General features: G+C 36.2%; 1 protein-coding gene across 4 annotated transcripts in view; it reads right to left on the bottom strand.

Moving 5' to 3' along the window:
- The window catches only part of NYAP2 (neuronal tyrosine-phosphorylated phosphoinositide-3-kinase adaptor 2), a 263289-nt gene extending 238818 nt beyond the window's left edge, over positions 1-24471 (bottom strand). For 2 of the 4 annotated variants that reach the window (XM_077869000.1, XM_077869004.1), the window contains exons 1-2: positions 23123-23770; positions 14994-15231 (exon numbers count right to left, since the gene is read on the bottom strand). In XM_077869000.1, coding sequence (XP_077725126.1) covers positions 14994-15214 — 221 coding nt within the window. In that variant the 5' untranslated portion in view covers positions 15215-15231; positions 23123-23770. Of the gene's footprint in view, positions 1-14993; positions 15232-16668; positions 16784-23122; positions 23771-23913 lie in introns of those variants that run through there. The other 2 variants (XM_077869001.1, XM_077869002.1) reach the window with 2 other exon arrangements.
- Between the last annotated feature and the right edge of the window lie 854 nt (positions 24472-25325).

The raw sequence follows: 25325 nt of genomic DNA, 5'->3' as shown, positions 1-25325 counted from the left end.
GTTCATTTCTTCACTCTATCCTAATGAATTTGAAAGGGATGAAGAAACTCTATTTTTCTCCAAAGTTCAGATGTGAATGCAAACAAAAATGGAACAAAATGTTGGCTTTGAGATATATCAGGTCTGATCTTAAATGCATGAATTTGACTGCTCAATATGTTGAAAGTAGAAGGTGTATCTACTACATACTATTTTTTGTACGAATGTTTTGCAGAATACATTGCATCCTTTTGAGGAACTCACGGGGCGCCTGGGTGGCTCAGTTGGCTAAGCATCCCACTCTTAATTTGGGGGAGGTCATGATCTCAGGGTCATGAGATCAAACCCTGCCTCCAGCCCGGGATGGACATGGAGCCTGTTTAAGAAGATTTTTTAAAATTCTCTCTCCCTCTGCCCCGCTCCACCCCTACACACCCTTTCAAAAAGAACTAATATCCTGCTAGTTGGCACAACTAGTAAACTATTTGTTGGCACAAATAGTTTTATTGCATCAGGTTGATCATGCTGAGCCTGTTCATTAAAATGGGGTTTCAAAAAAAATAAAATAAAATGGGGTTTCATCTCTGTGACTGAGGTCATGCAACATGCATACATTATCAAAGCACATCGTTAAAACCTAAACATGCATACTTTTGTCTAGGAGAAAATCGGGCCAGGATATGAAGGATTTTTCCAGTTTCCCACATGTTCACCAAGGCCATTTGAGTTTTTCCCCCAGCTTACCTTCCAAGAGTTCACACATGCCATCAAACCTGAACTGAGTTTCTCATTCAACTCTGGGGTGACAGAGGTCATTCTATTTTCATGTTAACTAAATCACAATCTGTCTCAAACCAAGATTGCCAATTGTGTTAAATTAAAGATAGAGGTTCTTTGCTGAAGGCAACTTACATGGGGGACCTAGGAAGCTGACTTCCTTTTAGAATTCTAAATTTCATTGAAATGGAAAGGCTTGGGCAGATAGGGTCACGGCATTAATGACAAATCCACAAGCAGCCTTCCTACCTAAAACCCAATACCACCCTAATCTTTCATTCCTCCACTTTAATGCAATCATACAATAGCTCAGGCTTAGTATTTCCACCTCGTTTCAAAAATACTCCCTTACATGCGCGATATCTCCTCGGAGACTTTTAATCTCCTAAGAAGTGGTAGCACGCTTTTTCCCTTCCACTATGGGTTCAAAAGCAGGTGCTTTTCTTTTCAGGATGTATACAAAGCCAATGGACTTCATCAGAAGAATTACGCAGTGTCGATTCAAAGTAAAGAACCTCAGGAGGACGTGTTCTATTGTGCCTTAAAAAGTATCCATTGATAATAACGAGAGCTTCTCATAGCAAGCCAGGGGGAAGAATATTAGTTATGGTAGCTATCATTACATAGAATTGTTCATCGAAAAAAAAAAAAAAGAATTGTTCATCGGTGGAGACCAGACTAAGATGCTGTAATTAAAATATTCATGGAAGTATTTAGTTACTCCTTTTTCCCTTTCCTTTTTTCCTCCTTGTCTTGGGCCTATTTTCCCATGATGGATATCTCTGGGCTACAGTAATGCTGTCATCTGACTTTGCAAACTCTGTATTGACTATCCTTTTCTGGTTGTATTTCTAGCTGACACTTTTGGCCATGGGGTTGAGTTGGATTGCTCCCTGCCAGGGTATTTTTGGTAGATGGGTTCACAGTGTAGTTGTCTCTGGCTTATCTCTCTAGTTACCTATCCTTCTTTGCTGTAGGTGGTGGTGTTCATTCAGACAGATATCTTTCTTCTCCTTCACCTGTTTAGTCTTGTCTAACCCCGTGAAAAAAAATTCATCATGAGTCAGGAGAAATTCAGCATGGCATGTATTATTGGTATTGTGATTTGAATGGCAGCCGACTAACACTTAGGGAACAATTTATCTACCTGAATTGGACTAGACATCACTAATGCACATGGCAGATTGATTGTACAGCTTTAGTGGACGTATTCTTTATTAATGAGATTCAGCATGATTTGCTAAAAAGGCTTTTACTGGGCAGTCGTTTTCTGCCCCTCCCCCACCTGTCTTTATCCCATTTAATCTGTTGAACCATGTACCATGTTTTGAAACTGTATTTCTCCTCTCTACTTTTATTTGAAATACCTAGGCTTTATAAATAATTGTGCACAAACTTAACAGAGTACATACACACACACATATGCACGTATACAAACCAGATTAGAACTGAAATGGATTATAAAACACAGGAACTAAGGAAATAAATTGAAATCCTAAGAGGTTACTAAGAAATAAAAGTAAAATTATATGGAAAAAAAACAGATCTGAGAATGAAGCTTACTATTTCAAAGAACTAATTTCTAGAAATGAAATTAGCATCTGTACTAAGGGGGTGGGGTTTAAAGCACATGGAATTTCTTTCTAAATAAGATAAGATATATGTATTGAGTTGCAGGTTTGAAGCTGCTGAGGTTTTAGGGCTGCAAACAGGGTTCCGTAAAAATCCTGAGAAAAGTCACAAACTACTCATCTCTTAACCCTTTGTTTCATGATCCAGAGACTAGGAGGCAGAAGAAAATAAATTACATTATTTGCATTGAGTTTTTTCCTAAAACACTTTAGAGGGACACTAAAGGTAAATCATTTCAGATTCTAGTCTCACCATGGTCAACTTTTCCCTGCTATATAATTTCATACCTGGTATGGAAGGAGAATTTAAAAAAAGGAAGCCATCCTCTCTCCTGAGAGAAGGCTCTATAGGTGCTCTGATCACTATAAAGATATCTCTCCATCATTTTTTTAAAATTTCTCCATTACTGTTCATTTTTGTTAATCACAAAATGACATCTCTTCCCAAAATAAAATAAAATACCAGCTGCTGGAAAAGCAACATTGCCTTAAAAATGATCTATAAAATAACTTGACAAGTCATTTCCAGTCCTGTTTGTCATTTCTCACCAAAACAAATACTATTTCAGTTGTGTATTAGAACACACTTTTAAAAAATTACATGTGACAATGTAACAACAAAGCATCCTGGGGAGTTATAAATCCCTGTAGGAAAATTTTTAACGACTCAAGTTTCTCCATGCAATTCTGATTTTCTTCAAAAGGAGCTGGCGAGATCAGAGTTACAATTACTTCCTCAAGTAGAATGAAAGAAGAGCTCTTTCTCCACGCAAAGGCCAGTTAAGCGCTATTGTTGGCCTAACCTTCCCCGGAATCATCAAACCATTAAGAAGCTGAAACCTTTTAGCAGCATTTACATGCAATGTTGAAAGTAACATTGGTCTCCAGAAGAGGAATCAAACCACAGAGCATTTTTCTTTAAAACAAAAACAAAACAGTCTTTTGGACAAAAAGAACAAAAAAAACCATTTTAAAATGTAGCTCTTGTCGATATCAAGTAGTTGTCATTTTATCTTCATAATTCATTATTTTTTTCTCTGCATTTTATCTTCATAATTCATGATTTTTTTTCTCTGTTTACCTTTAACCTAAAAGTTATGGCAGTTTTACAGCAACTATTCATTTCCATGAAAAGAGTAAATATTTAGTAGCTCCTAGGTCAAGAGGAAAAACTTTGAGGGTACTGCCCTGAAAACATCTGGAAACTCATTAGTGAATTACTTTTAAGAAAATCATGCGCTCTACCAGTTTATTTGCTATTCCCTTGGGAAACCCATTGTCAGCACACCAAGTGAGTTCAATGCAATTTGATTTACAAATGTTTCAGAACATACTATGCACAAGGGACAGTTGCTCTGCTCTTAGAAGCCAGTTTAATAATTAAAACTAAAACTACCAATTCTTGCAACCTTTTGAATCTATGTGTATGCCAAAATTCTTTCAGCCTTCATGAGCTTTAACAATTTTAGGAGAAACAACAGAAATACACACACATCAAGAAGATGAAACAGAATGATAATAAAGTAAGAAATTCACATTTGGAAGCCTGGGGGTACACTTGTCATTTGCAAGTGCTCAAAGCAAACCATCTTGTTCCTTTCTCTGTGTTGGTTTTTACCCTAAACGGAGGCAGAACCTTTTGGACAAGATGCCATATGTCATTATTAATATAGCCACGTTATGTGATGAAGATGAAGGTGATAATGATGACAGTAAAAGCAGTAATAACAATCCTAATTCTAACAATAATAGCAATTACCAATTGTAAGCAGCAACCACATGTTGGCTACTCCACTAATTGCTTCGTGGATTGTATCTTTATTTCCCTGAGCAATGCAACAAAATGAATATTGTAATTCCTAATTACCAAATGAGTAAACTTAACCTTAAGAACTAAGGGACTTTGGGGACTGTCTGGTGGCTCAGTGGGTTAAGCATCTGCCTTTGGCTCAGGTCATGATTTCAGGGTCCTGGGATCTAGCCTGAATCAGGCTCCCTGCTTAGTGAGGAGCTTGCTCCTCCTTAACCTTTCCCAATGCACGCTTGCTCTCTCTCTCTATTTTTTTTTTAAGATTTTATTTATTTATTCATGAGCGACAGAGAGAGAGAGAGAGAGAGAGGCAGAGACACAGGCCAAGGGAGAAGCAGGCTCCATGGAGGGAGCCCGACGTGGGACTCGATCCTGGGTCCCCAGGATCAGGCCCTGGGCTGAAGGCAGCGCTAAACCGCTGAGCCACCCGGGCTGCCCTCTCTCTCTTTGAAATAAACAAAAATATTATGCTAGATGTTGGCAAATTGAACTTCAATTAAAAATATATATGTAAAAATAAATACATAAATCAATAAAAATAAAAAGTCTTAAAAAAAATTACGGGACTTTTTTATGGTTCTCACTAAAGCAGGGAAAGTTACTCATAGCACCTTTGTGCACTAGGATTTTTCCACTACGTAGTTATGCTCCTTTTTTGTCCTTTTACAATAGGATAACTATCTACTGGTTTATTGTCATACCCAAGAACAGAAAAAGTGCCTAATGTGCATCAATTAGCAAACTAATTATCTATGTCTCTGTCATTTTAAAAGTGGACATTTCCAATGCTAATAATGGAATCAACACATCCTCAGAGCATTTTCTCTCTTAAAAAATGTCAAGTATTTGGTAGGACAGGCCTGCACCTACCTGCCTTTTATCTTGCTTTTTAAATTAAGGAGTAGGGTTGTTATCTCTGCCCTAAACTGGAAAGCATCTGAGAGTGTGGATCATGACACTCTCAGAATCAAGATCACTAACTCCACTAACTCTGCACAATGGAGAGACCTCCAGGCGATTGTTCATTCGCTGTGGTTAATCTACAATGCTTGCTCTCCTCTGAATAAACATTAAAAAAATAATAATAATCTGTCCTCCAACTTAAATGCATGTCAGTATACCTTTTAGAGTTTTATAAAAGTATTTCAAATTTCCATAAAATCATACAGTTTCTCACCTACAAATTGTCAAAAAGGAAACATTAATTCCTATAAAGATCAACAAATCACTGGAAGCCTAGTAAACATATAAAACTTAGTATGTCCCAAGCGTTTCTCACAAAAACCTTTATCTGTTGTCCTTCCATCCTAGTTAATGGGAATGCCATGCTTTTACCTTGCTCTCAACCCCACATCAAATCTGTCACCAAGTTCCATCAACTCTACCTTCAGAATGTATCTCAATTTCTACAACAATTCTCCCTATCCATGGACCCTGGTCCATACCAACATCTTCCCTCCTCACAACTGCTTTAATGGCTTCCCAACTGATGATCCAGCTTTTGTCCTTGCTTCTCCACGAAGTGGCCCCATGACCCACCTTTTGATTACAGAAGTCAGATAAGGCATTCTTCCTCTTGAAACACTATGTCTTCTCATCTCACTTCATTTGAGTAAAAGTCAAAGTCCTGACGGTGATCTCCACATCCTGTCAAGATTCAACCCCGTTCCTTTTGACCTCACATGCCCCGTTCTAGTCACACTGACCTCAGGTTGGTTTTACCAACATGCCAGAATGTCTCCCACCTAGGACATCTTCTCTGGATGTTTCCTTATCCTGGAACACAGCTTCTTCCCTCAAAGGTGATATGTTCTGTGAGCCTTTCCCTGCCCAATCTGTGTAAAATTGCCTTCTCCCCATACCCCTGACCCCCAATGCCCCGATTTACTTCTCTTCATAGAACTCATCACATTTTAATGTATTCTGTACTCGCTTATTGTTTGTCTCCCTCATCCCACCCCCCACAAGACTGTAAATCCCACAAAGGCAAGCATTTTTACTACTTTGCTGCTTTATCCCAACCATCCAAAATAATCCCTACCATGAAATAGATGTTCAATAAATGCTTACAGAAAAAAATCATGTAGAAACAAAATAGCTAAGCAACACACATAAACATCAGCCTAATAGGAAATTAAGACGTCTCTGTGGTAATGCTCTTCATTGCTGAACGACCTCATTTCTTATTCAACCATCACGTTATGCTGAGTGGTATATTTAGCCTCAAATCAAAGACTAAAATGCAATTTACTAATTAAAATAATGGATTCTAAATGCTGGTCTTTTTATTTTTAAAGTGTTTTCCTTGTATATCTTATTGAAAGTGTTTTCTTAAAAAAAAAAAAAAAAAAAGTTTGCTTTTTTTCCCCCTTCGCTTCCTGCTTCCTGGCAGGCTAGTTATAGTCATATTCTGAGGATGGACATGAATATTCTGTTTTGTTTTTCCAAATATGAGTGTCATTGAGAATAACTTTTAACTAGAGGCAGGTGTTTTGAGCAGAGATCCATTTGGGGACAGGAGCTTGCTCTTCCTTCTGCCAATTCACTATTAAAATTAATTTCAAGGTGACCTATACATTTATAATGAAGATATTTTCTTCAGGCTAAATCAAAGTTGGACAGAGCCTTGGAGCTATTTTATTAGCATGCTCAGTCTCGAGCAGTTTCATTTGCTACATTAGACATGTTCTCTAAGCCATATTACATTTTTAGGAGCTAAAAAATCCTCTGACTCATAGCCTTGCTCTGTAATAATTCCTTTCCCTTATCTGGGTTTTTAAACATTTTACAAAGGCCATGTTTAGTTAAAGATTGAGACTATCCTCCAAGAGCCTGAAGAGCATAAAAAACACCCTGGGCTGAAAGCTGTTGCCTAATTAATCTACAAACATCTCTAAATATTTAACGCTACTTCTAAAAGAAAGATTACCTTAAATTTTCCAAAGGGTTTCTTTTCAATCATTCAGGTTGCCATAGGTTTGGATGTTTGGAAGGTGTACTCTTTGCTGCAATTTCCTCAGCTTTACTAGAGCTTAATCCTCATGCTGACTGGCTGGCGCATAGAGGGTTATGTTCTAAAAGCCCCTCCTCTTGCCAACATCTGTCTATTTATTTCAGATATGGAACAGATACTGAGATTCTTAAAATCCAAAGTCAAGGCTAGGTCCAGAATCTAATTAAGTTTAAACAATCACAACTATAAATAGCTCTCAAAAAAGGTAGATGAGGGGGTGGAGGTTTATCTTAAATGGACTATAAATGGCCCCTCCTTATGTGGCTTCTAATCTGTCTTGGAAGGTAACTGAATGAAAAACTTAAAATCATCTTTATTAGAAATATAGATGCAGTGTAAATTGTAAATAGATAAAAGCTGAAGTTTGTATTAATCATATGAGGACTGTGGTGATCCTTCCTGAAAACCCTGCAGGGCAGCAGGACAGGGACCACTTAACTTGCAAAGTGCACAGGCACAATGGTCAGAATGGACCAATGTGGTGTCCTTAGGCTAAGTGGGGAGAGTTAATATTAACGAGCATAAGTGGTGTCCCTGGATATATGCTCATTAATATTAACTTTCCCCACCAGCACTGAAAAAAAAAAGGGGAACACTTTCAATAAATCAATTTATTTAGGATCAGCCTTGTCGATTTGGCTTCTGGCTCAATAAAGAGCAGCCAGTGAGGGATGGACAAGGTGTATTATTGAATTCTGTCTTTCAATTGTGTGGTTCTAAGAATAAAAACCTTTCCATACATTTGGTGTTTAACCAAAATCACTGCAATATTTTGTTTGTCTATAAAAAAAAAAGAAAATCTGGATGCGTAATTTTAACATAAAAACTAGCAAAGCAGCTTGAGGTCCCCTGAAATGATTAATACAAAAGTGATTGGAATTAATCACAAACACAAGAGGAAGCTGAAATTAGAGAGAGTTATTAAGATACTGTCTGCTGTTTAATCTCAGCCCCTTATCAACACATTAACCTTGTTTTCTCTGCCTGAGCACTGAGTCCTACAGCAAAATTAGGTCAGAAATTCACATCAGATCAGATCAGCTGATTCAGTCCAGCAAGACCCTGACACGCTGCAGATTTGAGTTTCATTCTAGATGGGATTATGGCTGAGGGCTTTTTGAGTTTGTTTCCTAGACTCTAAGCATAGGAGCTTTTGCTAATTATAGAGTATTTCTATCCTAGCTATAGAATATTTCTAAATATTTTAAGACTAGCTGTAGAATATTTTTAAAAGTTGACACAGTTATGTTTCTGAACTCTGGTTCATTTAACTGTCCTCAATTCACCTGAGCAATGGTGGTTCAACATCTATTTTGATATACAAATAGGGTATTTCAGTTTTCTATATGCCTCCAATTAAAACAAACCCAATGAGATTATCTATTCATGACCAAAGTAGGTATTCATTTAGCACTAAATGGATAGATCACTCAAGAAAATGCACTTCAGCAAATGCTCTCTATTTCCATACAGTCTTTTGCCACAAATCATGAGCATGATTTCAGAAGCCATAACTATCTAGAGAGGATTTATGTAACTGTTAACATTTCTCTAATAAGAGTTCTCAGTGTAATTATGTCTTCGACTAATTATTTAAAATATTAACCAATTCAAAACCCTGGTATTAGGACCATTTGCTTTTTAGGTAGCAATGTTTTAGAAAAAGAACAGCAAATACTTTATTTTTATTTTTACTCTTTTTTTTTCCCTACATGGTCTGAAGGATATTTAGTGGTCCTTTGTTCCTCTTTGACTAACAGAAATACTGAAGCCTTCAACTATAAACAGCTTCCAAGGATACATACTAATATACAATTGCATGTATTTTTTTTTAAAGGAGCTGTAAGTAATCTAATTCCATTTCTGACTGTCACTTTTAAAGAGGAAATATAACCTCATATAGATCCCTTGAGGGCATCCACAGGGAACAGAGATGTTCCTAATCAGCCTAAGTAGTCCTTTGTGACAGAACCACTTTGCTCTAGCTGAGAGCTGTCTTCCAGACTTGCAATGTTTGGGAGAATTTCACTAATGTAGCATTTGTTTCATTAGGGAAAAAAAAAATCCAATCCAGTTGGATAATAGAAAACATACTCGGAGAAACATGTCCCGGGAACATATTTTCTTGTTGCTTTCTGGTGAAGGGATATTGCCTCTATTGTTTTCAAAGTTCTGTGGCTAATAGTAAAAGGAGACAGTGTAGGGACAGGTTCCAGAATCCAGAAAGAAAAAGTTCACTTGAAAGTAAGCCTCACCTCTGGTCTTGGTACACCAGATGCTCTTTTGATTAGCCCTCCTCCTCAATGAATAGCTTTATTTTTTTTTAATTTTTTTTTTCAATGAATAGCTTTAACTGGTGTCCTAAACACGGCTTTACCTATATACATAGTAAACTTCTGAAACTGGCCTATGTTCACAGGTGCACACAAGCACTGCCTTTACAATTCGCCTGTGGCTAGATTCTGTTCTCTTTGGTCAGTTGCCTTCTATTTATTTAATGTCTGATGCCTGTGTTACCTCAGTGGCTCGACATACACATCATCCCTGTTTCTTAAATATCCCTTTTCACCCCCACACGTGACAAACTAGGGTTTTGTAACCTACCTCAAGTGAGCTCGCTTGTTGGAAGCTGTAGGTTTTGAGTGTTTGTTTTCTTACAGGCTTTTTAATAAAAAGTAAATCTCATTTAACAGTGCCTGCACAAAACCATTAGGGTTTAAAATAGCAGAAATGATGAGCTACTGAAATAATTTTTTTCATTCTCCATTAACTTTTCTTTTTTCGGTCTTTCTCTCCCATTCTTTCTCATCAAATGTTATTTGGGGCTGTTAAAAAAAAAAAAAAAAAGCACTAACAGGATCACTTTTTTCTATTTATTTAGAATTTTTCACACAAAGAGCCTTTTCAGTAAAATCCCATTTGAGAAATGGAAGTGAAGGTACCAGAAAGTTAGGAGTGACAGGGGGCTCAAGTTAGTTTAAAAAATAAGGAATTGCACTGAGAAAGCCTAAGTGACTTACAACACTGAGAAAGTGATGAGGATATTCTTTTTCTGAGAGCACAGTGTTTTAAGCCTCCAAGCTTCAGCACAAAAGGCATTTCGGCACATATGTGATCCAGAAGGTCAATCATATGAAATCCTATTTCCATTTTTTAAGCAATCCTTGGCAGTCTGCACATTTCTGAAATTGCAACTGGCATATTTCACAGAGAATTATCATCAATGCCTTTTCAAGGTCAAACATGCCCCATCTTTAGATTTTTAGCATTTATATCCCATATATCAAATCACAGCATATATTTAAGAAGGCATCCAGCAGACATGTTAAAGAATTTTAATTAAGCTATGTTCATTAATGTCATGTAGAATTTTGTTTACAATTGGACATAAATTACATGTTAAAAAATTAAAATATGTGTTAAATTTAGATGTGAGTATTCCGCTTCTGTTGCCAACCCTGAAACCCCAAAATGCTGAAAAATATTAAACATGTATTTTCTATTAAGAAATTTGAAGTAATTCCAAAAATGTACTCTGAGAAGAAATAAAAGCTTATTAAGTTTTAAATTGTCAGAATCCCAAGATGCCAGTCACTATATGAACAAAACAAAGTTGAGTTTGGATATTACAATGGACACTAAGAGGGGATAACTTAAGATACCCACAGACAGCCCTGGCACAGAGTCATGCAAGACCTTTGGTCCCTTCTTCCTGTCTGATCACTCATGTTTGGTTCTTTTGATATTTCTCTCTCAAACCTCACCCCCCCCCCCAACAACATCCAGAGACTTCTATGTTCTCAAATCATTGAGGAAGAAACCTCAATAATTTAGGAGGTTTTGCTGAATTTTGTCCTTTCAAAGATATTAACATTATACAATTCCAGAAAAATATTTGGAGGAATGGATGCAGGAAAGAATGTGTAGAGTTACCAATATCTGAGACAGATACCACATCTTCAAATCCTATTGAATGAACAGCTATAGAAGCAGTAACACAAAGGTGCTTGGAAGGCAATGAACCAGGTTGGGGACCTTGTCCTGCAGGGTTAGTCATTCATTCAGTCTCATTCAGCCTTCTGTAGCCTGAGCCATCTTTTCTTCTACGATGGCTGTGCAGTCTATGCTTTTTCCTAAGATGCCTTGGATCCTAAGCCTTCACGCCTACTCAAGTCCATAATCACAGTAATTTTTCCTTCTTTCTCCTAAGCCATTAACATTTCCCTTTCTATTGTAATCATTCATTCAGCATTTTAAATAAGTATTTTAAATAAGCATTTTAAATAAGTTTACTTTCTTCTTAAAGGAAAAATATAGAAAAACAAAATACCATACACCCCACTTTCCACTACAATTACTCTCCATATTTTTGAATTTCTTTAGCCTCAAAGCCCTCAGAATAGTTCGCTATATTCTGCTTCAGTTCCTTTCTTCCCACTCACTCATGAATACAATCTCACTGGGTTTTGTTCCCAGCCCTTCACCAGAACTGTTCTTGTCAACACACCAATGTGGTAAGAGGCGTCAATTTTCAGGCTTCAACATAACTGATCCATTACGAAAATCTATCTTCTTTAATCACTTTTCTCACTTGACTCAGAGACATCACCATCCTTCATGGTTCTTCCCCTCTGTCATGGCTGTACTTTCCGGATTCTTCTATTGTTCCTACCACGTAAGCAGTCAGGTGCCCCAAGGAACAGTCCAGGGTGCATCTTGGACTTTAGATTCTAAGTGTACTCAACAAGGCTAATGTCTTGTGATCTATAGACCCTGATGAACCTCACATTCATGTCTCCAGCTTTGATCTTACCATAAATCCTGGATCGAACTGTCTATCCAGCATTCTCCACTGGGACATCCAAAAGGGCTCACAAAATTGGGATACCAAAGCTGAGCTTTCATTCCTCTAACAGTTAACTTAAACTTCGCCTCTTCTAGTCTTTGCTATTTCAATAAATGAAAACATCACTTTTCTCATGTTTCAGGCAAAAGACGAAGCAAAACACGCACATACATGGACACAAAACAACAGCAAAATGAAGTAGAAAGTCATCTTCAGTTTTTTTCTTATTCAACTCCCACCTCTCATCAATTAGAACATTTTGATGGTGCCCATAATTTGAGCATTTTATGCCACCTTTACTATTACCACCCTGGTCCAAGCCACCATCATCTCTCACCTGATTTATCACAAAGGATTTGTTTTTGGATTTCATACATTTAGCCATGCCCCATCTATCTCCTCAATACAGAAGCAAGACAAACCCTGGCAGAATGTTCGGTTAAAGTAGCTCACACCTCTGCTCAAAAATCTTCAGTGAATTTTGTTTTCTCCTTCAGAATAAAACACAAAAGTTTATAAAGCTCTATATTACCCGGTGGCCTTCTACCAGTCTCAACTTAAATCTCCCCAATCCTTGCCTTGGTCACTGTGTGATGCCTTGTCCTCTTCTTAGAACACATCAAACTTAATATTCTCCCTGCCTACAATTCTCTTCTTGCCAATAGCCATACACTTCACATCTCTGGCAGCACTTTTCCAATGTCTCAAACATAATTTATGCAGCCTTCCCTAGGCTCTGTTTTATCTCCTTTACCAAGCTTTGTTTTACCACCTGTTATATATATTTATATATAATTATGTTTAGTGTTGTCTCCTCTTCACCCTTTCCTCAGAATGTATCTTCCTTACAACAGGAAATTTGTTCTGTTCATTGCTGTCACATCAAGGTCTTGAACATGGCCTGGCAGTTAGCAAAATTTTAAGATATATTTCCCCAATCAATTAATACATTTAACAGCAAATGTTTGTTGAACAATAAATCTGCTTTGGGTCTTTCTTCCCATGAAAGGTACACTGTGGTTTGGACATCAGCAACCATGGTGCATATTGCAGTATGCATGCATTGTTTGGCCCGGTGGCCTTGAATCTTCTTGATCTCAGGTGTGAGGTGCCCTATCTGTCTCATGAGAATCAGTGTTATTTCTTACAACCAGGATTAAGTCTCTCTGTCTGATCCTTATTTCAGGGTGGAGTCAGAATTCATAAGATTAGGAAAGAAAACTATCTAAAAATCAGACATTTTCTGTCTTAATATCTTTATAGATACAACTTTTATAAAGTTTGTTGATGAAACACAAAAGTTAATAGTACAATGATAAGCACACTTTAGATTTCTGTAAAATCTAATGAAACCTCTGCAAATAATTCTATTTATATGGTTAAAGAAAAGAATGAATGATTGAGTTTTAATGCCAAGATCAGGAAAACTTTCATTATAAAGATGAAGCTGTTTTAGAGACATGTGAATTGTTCTTTTTTGTTATGAATTTTAGAAACATTTTAGGAAAACTTTAGAAACCTCATTTTTAATGAGTTTTCTTCAGTGCTAGCATACATACAGAAGTCCCTGAGAATTAATTCCCAAGGGGCGGAAATTGTCCTGAAGAAAGGCTATTTAGTGTATCCTAGAAGGGAATTGGTGATACCAACTAAAATTGGGGAGGAATAAAAAATAGCATAGTCCCCAACAATATATTGACTTAAATATAAACAATTGTGACAATATTTATCAAGTATATAATTTCACAAATATTTTTATACATGTTAATACACGGATTTCCACTTAGTAGTCTAAAATAAAAAGATTACACTGTTTCAAAATAATCCTCCACAACATTTTTTTTTCTTTTTGGTTTCCAATGCTCTCTCTCTTTCCCAAACCTCTCATATAAAATTATTTGCCTTTAATGATTAAAATAGGGCTTCCTTATCTAGTTTCATTATAAGAATAAATAGTTCATCTAACAAATTTTTCCCTAATATAATAATGTTCACAGAGAGGAAGCAAAATTATTAATGTCAGATTAGATGAAAAATCCACCAACTATTGAAATAGCTTAACTAATATTATTCTGTATCCAGCTAATTGATATGGATAATTTTCTGAGTTCTGAATCTTTGCACTTAGTAAATAGATCTTATTGAAAAAATAAGACTTTGTAGAATGCAATATGCCTCTACCTTTACCACTATCAAACACACATACACACACACACACACACACACACACACACATACACACACTGAAAGCACTATGACATTTTTGGGGGAATCAAAAGATGTATATCCTTCTTTGGGCTTCAGTGCCCCAGGAAATTTAGCTTCAGTTTGGAAGTTGTAATCTGGTACTTATTTGCTTGTAGCTGTACATTTTGCAGTAAAAAAAAGTCATTTCATTTCAACAAACCTGGGGCACTCGGTACCAGACAAGATATGTAATAGTCCTAAAACTCTGCATAGAGAGCACTCAGGGAGGGTCCCCCTGCCTTCAGTGGCTCATATAATTCTAATTATCCATGAGTCTTTTTATAATCTAGGAAGAAGATGAGCCATTATAAAATAAGAACTATAACAAAGACCATTAAAGGTGGGGATTTTCATCAAATACTGACGATGAGAGTGTTTATGTGTTCCCTTGGGTTTTTACCAAGAGGTTGTTTGGTATGAGCTTTTATTAAAGAAAACTGAATTCTTTCCCAATCCCAGCTGTACCTCCATATGCACAACACACCAGTAAGTAACTTTTCTAAGCTGAGGCGAGAGTCCTGTGAGTCAGATGAATTGTGTTTCTGTTATAGTTGAGCTGCCAATTTCACTTGGTCTCATCAAGACTAACTGGTAAACACCCTTCTTGACCAGGTGACATCATCACAGCCTTTGCAGAACTCATGGATTTCCTTGTTACGCAAGACTTGGGATACTTTTATTTATATTTACCGTTTTATTGCTTCTTCTTGTCTTCGGCGTTTTTCATTCTTCTCCTTCAAGTAGGCCAGGTTGGTTTCATTTCTCAAGCGGTCATTCTCTCGAGCAATGTCTGATGCATTCTGAATGACCAAACCATCATAGGCCTTCATCCCCATATCCTCAATATATTGGAGAAATGTGTCCAAAGGGTCTTCCTCAGGATTAGAACTCATCATCTTGGAGGGTATCATGTAAAAAGGAACACTTCCTGTAGGATGAGAACACAGGTCACCTTTATCAAAGTGAAGGTAAAAAGCAAGGTGTTTGTTTATTCACCCTAATATCTCCTCAACCCAAAGCTCCAATGTTTATGGTAGAATCTATTGGGAGAAAATGTCTCATTAGATACTACAAACCATCAAGAGTATTTGAGGTAAATATTAAATGAATGTTGCCTGAGTAGCAAACACTCCCTCAAACTGACAAAATTAGCACATCGAAGACCAAATCTCTTGCGTTGAAAGGTAATGTGAGGGTACAAATACAATGTGTCGAGATCAACGTTTGGTTTATGTACTTAGAGTCAAGATTTTGTTTCTCAAAAATGTATTCTTATTTCTATTTGCCATAAAGACATTCTTGCTCAATTTCAAATAAAATATGATTACTTGGAACGAACTTAAATTAGGTGTTTTTTTTTAATAATTTTAAACTAAGATCCACAAACCTAAAACAAGTGCCAAAATATCACAGTAATCAAGGATATACACATTTCTAATATAATTTATTTTGGAAATAATCCCTTTCTGATCCAACATTATTTTTCAAAATGGTGCTGCATCATGGCTGCTACTTCAACTCAAATAGCATAGGTCACCAAGATCACATTAATCCTCAGCAGTCTGGTAATTCAAGCAATGACAACTACAGTTATCACTGCTCATGAAGATTTGAAAACCCAAACTATAGAACGGATTACTGAAAAACCAAAATCAAACAAAATCAACAATAAAACATAGGACTTTCTACCAACATATACTCTGCTCACCTACAAAATGATGGAAATAATAGCTTCTACCTCCTGCTGATATAATGATTTAGAGAGGCGATGCTATAAAGAATTTAGCTTAGAGTTTAACAGTAATAACCATATAGTAATGTTAGCTAATATTATCATAATAAAAGTACAGGTAGAAGATTGGCAGCAATGGTAACATCAAATGTGTATACGAGTATACATAGATGGGTGATGTATAACCAGCAGGCTCTGAAAATCAGGATGCCTTGAAATAGAAGAATCCAATGAATTATAGAAATCAATGAAGCCAGAGGATAGAGAAATGGTGCTTCAATCAATCAAAAAATAGAACTGAAGTTTAATTAATTAATTGCATACAAGATAAGTATTTTATCCTTCTAGCTTATTAAGGCCCACTGTCCTCAATTGCATATTCACTGTTGTATAGGAAACTGGTATTACTGCGTCAGATTGAAAAATCAAAAGCAAAATCAATTAACAAGAAAAAAAACTTGGCCATTTAAAATTATAAATTACATTTATGTCTTTTATGTTCTTTAAAAGTCTCAGAAGGACATTTTTTAAATATTCACCCAAATATCTAAGGTAGAAATCCTCGGCTTTCATTTTTGCTACTACGAATCATTTTCATTTTGATTTTTTTACAAGTATAATCATGTTCCATACCTGGATGGTAGCTATGGAAACTTTACTTCTTATCAGAGTTTATTAGCATTTCAGCTGTCAGTCAATTCATATGTTATTTGAGGCCCATTCTGAATTTAAAGATTTATTCTCCAATCTGTAAGAAATTGCTGAAACAAGAGGATACGAGTTGTTTCTTGACTCATGATTTCTTTTTTGTTAAGTTTTATTATGTTTGGTTTGGTTTTAAGCCATAATGGGTTGGCAAATGAAATAGTCTTTTAATTCTAACTATCTAGCATAATTGAATTGTATTGTAATATCAGTCTGTGAGTTTAGATACTCAAGTGGTGGACACATGTAGAAATAAGAAATTACCATTACAAACGACTACAATTTTCAGAAAAAAAAAAAGGAACATTATTCTCAGAAAGCTGAAGCATTATGATTATTGGGAATTCATTTTTACCAAGGACTTTAGCAGGGAGTGTGCCTGGATAAAAAAATATCTGTATAACTTTATGGCAATTAATTCTACCATAGTTAAGTGAGCCAAGTCAGTATTACAAGGATTCCACAGATAATGCCTCAGGGTGGAAGATGAACATTCCCACTTTGCCCTGGAGCAAAACTGCATATATCCCATTGTGAAAGACATTACCTCAAAATTTGTATTTCTTCCGTTAAATTTTCCTCCCATCCAAATGACATCAGATATTCTTTACAGTTATATATTCCAAATATTAACAAGGTTAATTGGGTACTTTGAAAATTAATTATCTCTGTAAGTGGTCTTTCAAATTGCCTGGAGTTTAAATTGTGTTTATTCCAAGACAATATTAAATAATAATATCATAAAATATTTATCCCATGGAAAGTTGTACAATAAGATTTTTTTTAAAAGTTGAGATGAAAATTTGAGGGGTAAAAATCAACCATAAAATCTAGTAATACTTCCAGATAATGAAATGCAAATGTTGAATGTGAGCATGCTTGTCATCTAGTTCTAGGGAAGGATTTGATTCTATAATCACTCATTTATTCAATTATTTCTTAAGCATCTATTATGAACCAGGCACTGATAAAGGCAAAACTGTGTCCTTCTAGACATTTATATTGCAGTGTAAAAGCACAATAAATAAAAAAAATTGCCATGCAGTCTGACAAGGGCACCAATTCAGGTAACAATGGTGGCTTTCATTAGTTTGTCATGGTTTATGGTCACCATTTTTGAGGATCAACAAAGAAAAATTTTTGACAATTATATTCAAAAATAAACATAAACAATGGACTTGGACCCTACTAATGTGGAAGCATCACGTTTTTCTGCTTTCTCATCCACATGTAAAAGGTAATTTGTAATGGGGGGCAGGGGCAGAGGGCAGTTAGACAGTTCTGAAGAGCATAACTGAGAACTTGAGTAGTATGGCCTAAAAATCCCAATGGAAGCACCCCTAGGTCTCCAACTTTAGACAATCTAATGAACCCCTCCCTCTGAGCTTTAGTTTCCATGTTTTTGCAATGGTGGTTGGAATGATAACTTACCTCCTTACATTATTGGAGGTTCAGTTAGAAAATGAAAATCCAAGAAACATGAGCATAATCATCAGTTACTAACGTTGCTATTAGATACTTTTCACAATTCTTAACTGTGGCCAAGATTATGTTTAGTAATCACTCCTTGATAAACACATTTTTTACTTTGGAACATAAGTGAATAGAATATTTAATGAAGTTCAACATTCTTCGGCACAGATGTGCAAATGGAGGCATGGAAGGCGTTCGCAGACTTGCCTCCTAACCATGCAGGCAGATCATTTATCCATTCTACACCATTTTCTAGGTATAGAAAATGAGGGTCTTAGCACATAAGAAGCATGAAGCTCAAAGACTTAGAGTCTTCCAAGCCAAAGGTATTTCTCAGCTGCTGAACTCTGAATGAACAGATTCATTCATTCACTCCTCACTAAAGGAAGATGAGGCCTCATTTAAAAAAAGTGAACTTGATGTGAAGTGTCTATCTTATTACAACTGTTACCCATTTCTATGTGGTGAGAACCCACAGTCAGATATGATCATAAATCTGTTTCTCTTTCAGAAATGTATAGTTATGGCTAAGATGGATATTGAGTAAGGAACATTTTATACCACTAAAAACTAAGCTTCATTTTGACTGCTGGATATTAGATCAAGTTCATTTCTGGCCCTTGAATGACAACCCTGTACGCAAATATTTTATAAAGCTTTGTCTTGAACACTGAATCCCTAATATTGACATCTTAGGAAGACTATAATAGTTAAGAAGTGAAGAGGCCCTCACCTTTAGGTAGCATCTTTAGCTCTACCCTAATAAGTAAGAGATTCTTATTAGACCTCAAATGACTGCATGGTACCTTTGGGACAACAAAGTGAGTGAGATTGAAAGGATCTGTTGCTTTTGCATTCTCCAGTTATCCCCTTTATTTAAATTAGTATGTGTAAGCAGCCCATTTTTGCTCCCAACAAATTAGGCATTTTAGCCCCCCCTAGAGCATTAGTTGAAAACTGACATCCATGGTCTTCATCTACAGGGTAGATAGATTTTGATAAAAATGCATGGCATGGGCTCAAATAGTGCAAAATTTGTATGTGTGCTCTTTTTCTTGGAAGTTGTAGCTAATATTGAAAATCTGTGTCAGGGTGGTCTTAGGAAAGCACCTAAAATGACCGAGATCAGAATCCCCATACAAATCACAGAGAGCTTCACTTATTCCTTTCTTCCACTGCTATATTGTATATTCATAAAACCCTCCTTTTGTTTGATTTTTGGATTACTGTATTTAAAATCATTACCATTCTAATAAAAGCTACAGATGTTGGCTTAAACACAACTGGATAGCTAATTGCTCATCTTTATTTTATTCTTTCACTCTTGTTAGTTATTTCCTGTAGACCACACCCTTCACAAAGCATATTTTATATAATATTGTGACACTTCCTAAAACTTGAAATTTCACTCTACTTAGCTAAGATGCACCAATTTAAACTGGTGAGATTGAGGTCATATTTAAAACACTAAGCATTTAACTTTGTATTCAATTAACCATGTATTTATTTTCTTTTGTGTAAAACCATCACTGTACCTTTCCCATGCAGAGCCTAGAGCTGAAAGTATCATTACATTTCTTTACAATGTTTCCACTTAAATGAAACTATTTATTACATATACATGTGGAGCATAGAATATACATAAAAGTATCCAAATGGAATCCATAGAAACATAAAAATCCACTTGCTTATTTTCTTTCTGTACCCAAGAAACTCAAGAAGCTGAGACACTACATGACTTTCAATGTTAAAGCCAAAAAAAGTGCACATTTTTGAGGATTCAGTGTATGCAAAAACTTTAAGAACATACATTTATGTAGATTTACCTTATAAATTAAGAAATCAATTTTTGTAGCCTTAATTTACCAGAAGATAATTTGATGTGTCAGTAATTCATGTCAAGATTGGGTTCTCCATGGTATAGAAGGTATTTGATTAATTACAGGCTATTGTTGAAGAAAAGACACACAGAAAGGGTCAGATAACAATTAGCATGCCATCTTCTTATACATGTTAAAGTATTTCTCTTTTCTTAAAATTCAGAACAAATTCCTCTTTTGGTGTAATTTCATGCATTGTGACATTCTGGCTCTACAAGAAGTGACTCAGGTGGGTGTGTACACCAACTTAGCAGGCAAAGCCTTCTGATGGATCATTGACCACCATCCACCAAAAAGTGGGGTTCTAGTATATTAGTATCATCTGAATGAATGAGCCCACTGGCCCTTGTGGGGGCCGACTCTTTTAATCTCTTCTTAAAATGTTTGTTCAGAATTCCTGAAATAGAGTTGTTCTCCATCTAAAACTTTGGTTTTCCAAGATTTAAAGTTGTGAAAACTCCATTAATCCAGATATTTTCCGTATCTACCAAGTGATAGAGGAAGGAAAAGCAACTCTTGGGGAGAGACCTGCTTCTCCATTCTTGAAGTTAAGAAGCTTCTTAAATTTTAGTTCACAGTTAACCCTAAAGGATAATGTTATAGCTAGAATAATGTAAAGTTTATCTTGTGCTGTTTTTATGCTGCTGTTTGTTTTGACTGGGAAAAACAAAATACATACAAGGAAATAAATTTCTCAGTAGAAAGACTAGGCATTTAGTCTTCATTTCACATTGTGTATTTCATTTCATTTGCATATGGGAAAGTTAACCAGGCCCCGTCCTTAGTTATTTCTGAGGTTTTCACACCACACCTGTCTCAATGCTGTGAGGAAGTTATTAGGATTTGAGCTATTAAAAGTTGATTTTCCCTCTCACTCAAATCATTCCAACCTCTCTAAGACAGAAAATCCTATTTCATGTAGCAGTATCAACTCCTCCAAATAAAAGTTTCCCAAGGCAATTTTAACTGTATTTTTTTGGTCAGGAGAAGGAAAAAGATCTCTTACATATTTTGCATGTACTTAGACCAATTTGAAAACACATTGTGAAAATATAAGTATTTAAATAATCAGTCTTCACATACATATGTAAAATATGTATGCAAATTAATTTCTAAAATTTGCTGACTTCACATAGGATTAAATCAACAGACAAGATTGCCTGGTTATAATTCGTCACCTGTGTAAACCACGTCAAAATTGTTATTCTGATAATGTGTCAAAAATAAATCCTATCATTTCACTTTGATTATGCTTAAAATCCTGCCCTCGACCCCACAAATGGTCATGCTCATTTTCTTATTCAAACTTTCATCAAAATGCAGCTGTTCTGCCCAAAATGGGAAATGTTAGAGTTAAAACCACGAGAGCTTGTTGAAGTGACTACAAAGACGCTGATTGCTTTTTTTTCGCAGAAGGCAGATTACTTGATAGTGAGTTTTTCTCTACACTCTCCCTTCCCACAATGGGTAAAATGGGTATGGATCATGTTAATAGAGTAACATCATAAATTGGACTTCCCCAAACTTCCAGGTTGTCATGTGCTATTTGCCTACGGTCTAAAGAAATAACACAGTTCCAGCAATATTATGGACTCACACAAAATGTCAATGGCTGAGGTACTTTTCTGAGCCTTTGGCCAAATGTTTCCAGACGCTTACAAGGCAGTATTTGCAAAGTAGATATAGTCAGTATGATAAATTGCTGACTGGAGCTGCAATGGAAACCATCTAATTGAATTGAGAGTCTATGACTTTTTTTATTTCTTGTAACAATAGACAACCTTCTTGTCTCTAGGATTTTTACACTTCTCTTTCTAAACTTTGCAAATGCCCCAAGTCCTTGGGCTTCTCTATAGTTTCTTTTGAAGTGGTAGTATTTTTTCTCAGGTCTGTTTTCACTGATTTCCTAAACTGTCAGTGTCCTTCAGAGTCCCCTTCTTTGCTGAGTTGGCAAACATATGTTGCAATGACCACAGAAAAATAAAATAATTTTGGTATTTGAGGCTCACATATTCTAATACTAATCTGTTTACCAATTGACAGTGTAAAAAATAAGTTGGAACATTATTTAACATGTGAAGAATTAGGAGAGGAGTTCATTTTCACTCTTGCTCCACAGTCATTATTTCATACAAGTTGGTTATAATTTTTTGCATGTTAAAATGACTAGAACTACATAGTATAACTTTTAACACTGAATTCCCTTATTTTGGGGCTATGTTTACAAAAAAAAAACAAAAACAACAGTTCTATGGTACAGAAACAACTTTAGGATTTCCTAATGAGAAGGAACAATATTATTTCATGTAATAGTTCTTCCAGCTAGGGAAGACCTATATTTCTTGTATTTAAAATATTTCTAGTTCTTGAAAAAATTAAGATGAAGACACTCCAACAAAATAAGTGTATGTCCCAGGTAAAACAAGTCTACCAAAAGTTCAATAGAAAATATTTGTTGTGATAAGGTTAAGGAAATCTTTCTGATATTGAGTGATATTAAAATACATGTTTCTCAAAAAGGTTTTGATCTACTCAGTTAGGAAGAAGCAGTTTCAGCTTTAGTGTATGTCTTATAGTTTTTTTTTTTCTTGGTAGGTTTTTTTTTTTTTTTTTAGAATGCAAAATTAGGCTGACACAAATGTGCTGAGAGACTGTTGTAAAATATTTATGGTATGGAATAGCAGATAAATAGCTAGCATGCACAACGTGAATGCCAATTAACACCCTTGAAAATATTTTCAATGCTTTTAATAATTTAACATGGCTTATTTTACCAATGAAAATCTAGTTTAGCCATTTCTGTGGTAATGTAACTAAGTGGGTAAGAGGGTACGAAATAGCCTGAGGCTTATTAAAGCCTTAGATGCCTTCGCTGTGGCTTTATTTCTGTTCCACCTAATAAGACATGCAAACTTCAGCATTAAGTATCCCCAGATAAAATCCATTCCATTTCATAACCAGATTGCTTGATCTATTTAGTGCTGGATTCAATTAGCATGCTTAGATAATCTGAAAAATGAGATACATACCAAAATTTAAGTCTCCAGGGAGAGCTAAGTGCAATAATCAGAAGGTGACTTGTGTCTTTCAGAGCCCTCTCTCGCGGTTGATCTCAGGGCAGTTCTGTAGGAGTAATCCAGCACCATAAGAAATAGACTTGTAGTTCAGCTCAGTTTTTCTTCAATTAAAGTGCATTGTGTCTGGATGGGAAAAGTGTCCATTCCCAGATTCTTCATCACTAGAGATCAGAGCATTCTTGATGTTCTTCCTATCAGATAAAATGGCCTTTAAAGTTTGCTAGGAAGATACGGTGGCAGAAGACAGGTGCTTGCTTCCTTAAATCGACATTCAGAGAAAAGAGGGCATAGCTAATGGGTGGGGATGAATACACAGCCCCTCGCCTTCCAGGTCCAGCAGGAAAGAAATTGAATGATTTTACCCACTTTGCTACACAGATGATTACAAGACTCGAAGCAATCACCCAGGCTGGCTAAGGTGCCTCATTTGATTATATTCTGTGAAGACAAAAATAAATGAAAACAAAAAATCAGAAGCATCCTCTCTAAATGTCTCCTTTCAGCCAAAAAGATGCTCTTTCTCATTGCCACTTACATACAGAAGGTTTGGAGCAGCCTAGCTTGTGGCATCGTCCCTCCCCCGTGACAACCAGCTCTCTCTCTCCCATTCTCTCTCTTTCCCCTCCCTCCCTCCCTGCCCCTGACTCCCTCCCTTCCTGCTTCTCTCTCTCTCTCCTCTCCAGCTGCCTTAGTCTGTTGATGCTGCTGCTGATTAATCAGGGATTCTGAAACAAAGAACCTACCTTCTGAAATAAGCAGTAATCTTTCTTCTCTGTTTCTGCAATCCGTCTGCCTTGAACAGCAAAGCTGCCAGCATTCTAGCACCTTGGATAGTTCCTGCTCACTAGGCCCATTGGAAACGGAAGAAGAAACTGAAGAAATGGCAAGAAACCCGAAAGCAGCATCGTTCTACTTCGGATTTCGCCTCCCTGGGGCCTCCCATCCTCATTAAAGGCCTCACATCTAGGCAACAGAACCTCTCTCTTTTATCTATCTGAACTGAAGTCTGATTAGTCAATAATAAAATGAAAAGAGGATAAAGAAACCCCTTCATTTATATCCACTACAACACTAAAATTCAATCTTTGTGGAGAAGAAAAAATATAAATCCATCAAAAATAAATGTTCTTCCTACAGAGGGTGTTTAGGTGATAAGCTTTTCACCCCTGGCATGCCTAATGAAAATGAGCAACAACTTAAATGGAACATCGAGATCTCAGTTTGATAACCTTATTTGATATCAATTTTGCCTGCACCCTCCCTGCACAGCCGAGCCAGGCACACAATTACTGCTGACGTACTTCGGGCTGCTGCTTGGGGAAAGAGGGGAGGAGCCTTTTAACCTCATCAAAACAGCTTCATGCCACCTGCTCCCATGGCATGAGAACAAAACTAGCCCACTTAGAAAGAACATGCACAGCACACACGTATGTTGAATAAAGATCTCAGAGAGCATGCTATTTTTTTTTAACAAAAATAAGATGTGAATTAACTATGGTGTGTGTGTCACTGACTCCTGTAGACTCCCTGTTGAAATTATTTAAAGTCATTCTATTTCTTATATTTCCTGAGAACTCTCTTCATTCCATTCTTAAAAGCCTGCTGAATATATGCTTATATACCATGTTATATAATACAACTTCTATAAATATGTGTATATAGGTATACAAAAATATGTGTGTCTATACATACACACACAAGCTCTAAGTTTTTATCTGATCTGTTTTTCTCAAAGTAAGAAGTATAGTGAAGTATAATATGGATTTTTTATTGTGTAAGTTGGTATTATGGTAAATGTAACAATAAGCAATGATTTCTTTTAAATTGGGGCTAAAATACCAATTTTGAGCAGAATAATGAGCTTATTATTCAGTTGGGACCAATAGATTGGTTTTTTTTTTTAAGATTTTGTTTATTTATTCATGAAAGACACACACAGAGAGAGAGGCAGAGACACAGGCAGAGGGAGAAGCAGGCTCCTTGAGGGGAGCCCGATGTGGGACTCGACCCCAGTACTCCCGGAGCATGCCCTAAGCCAAAGGCAACTCAACACTGAGCCGCCTAGGTGTCCCAAGGTAGATTTCTTTTGTCATTTTTTTTTCTGGTAACTCTTTTTGTAAATTACTTTCACTCACAAACAGATTTTCCCAAGAGT

This window comes from Canis aureus, chromosome 24 (assembly GCF_053574225.1).
Source record: "Canis aureus isolate CA01 chromosome 24, VMU_Caureus_v.1.0, whole genome shotgun sequence".
Lineage (NCBI taxonomy): Eukaryota > Metazoa > Chordata > Mammalia > Carnivora > Canidae > Canis > Canis aureus.
This window is presented reverse-complemented; position numbering and strand designations above follow the sequence as displayed.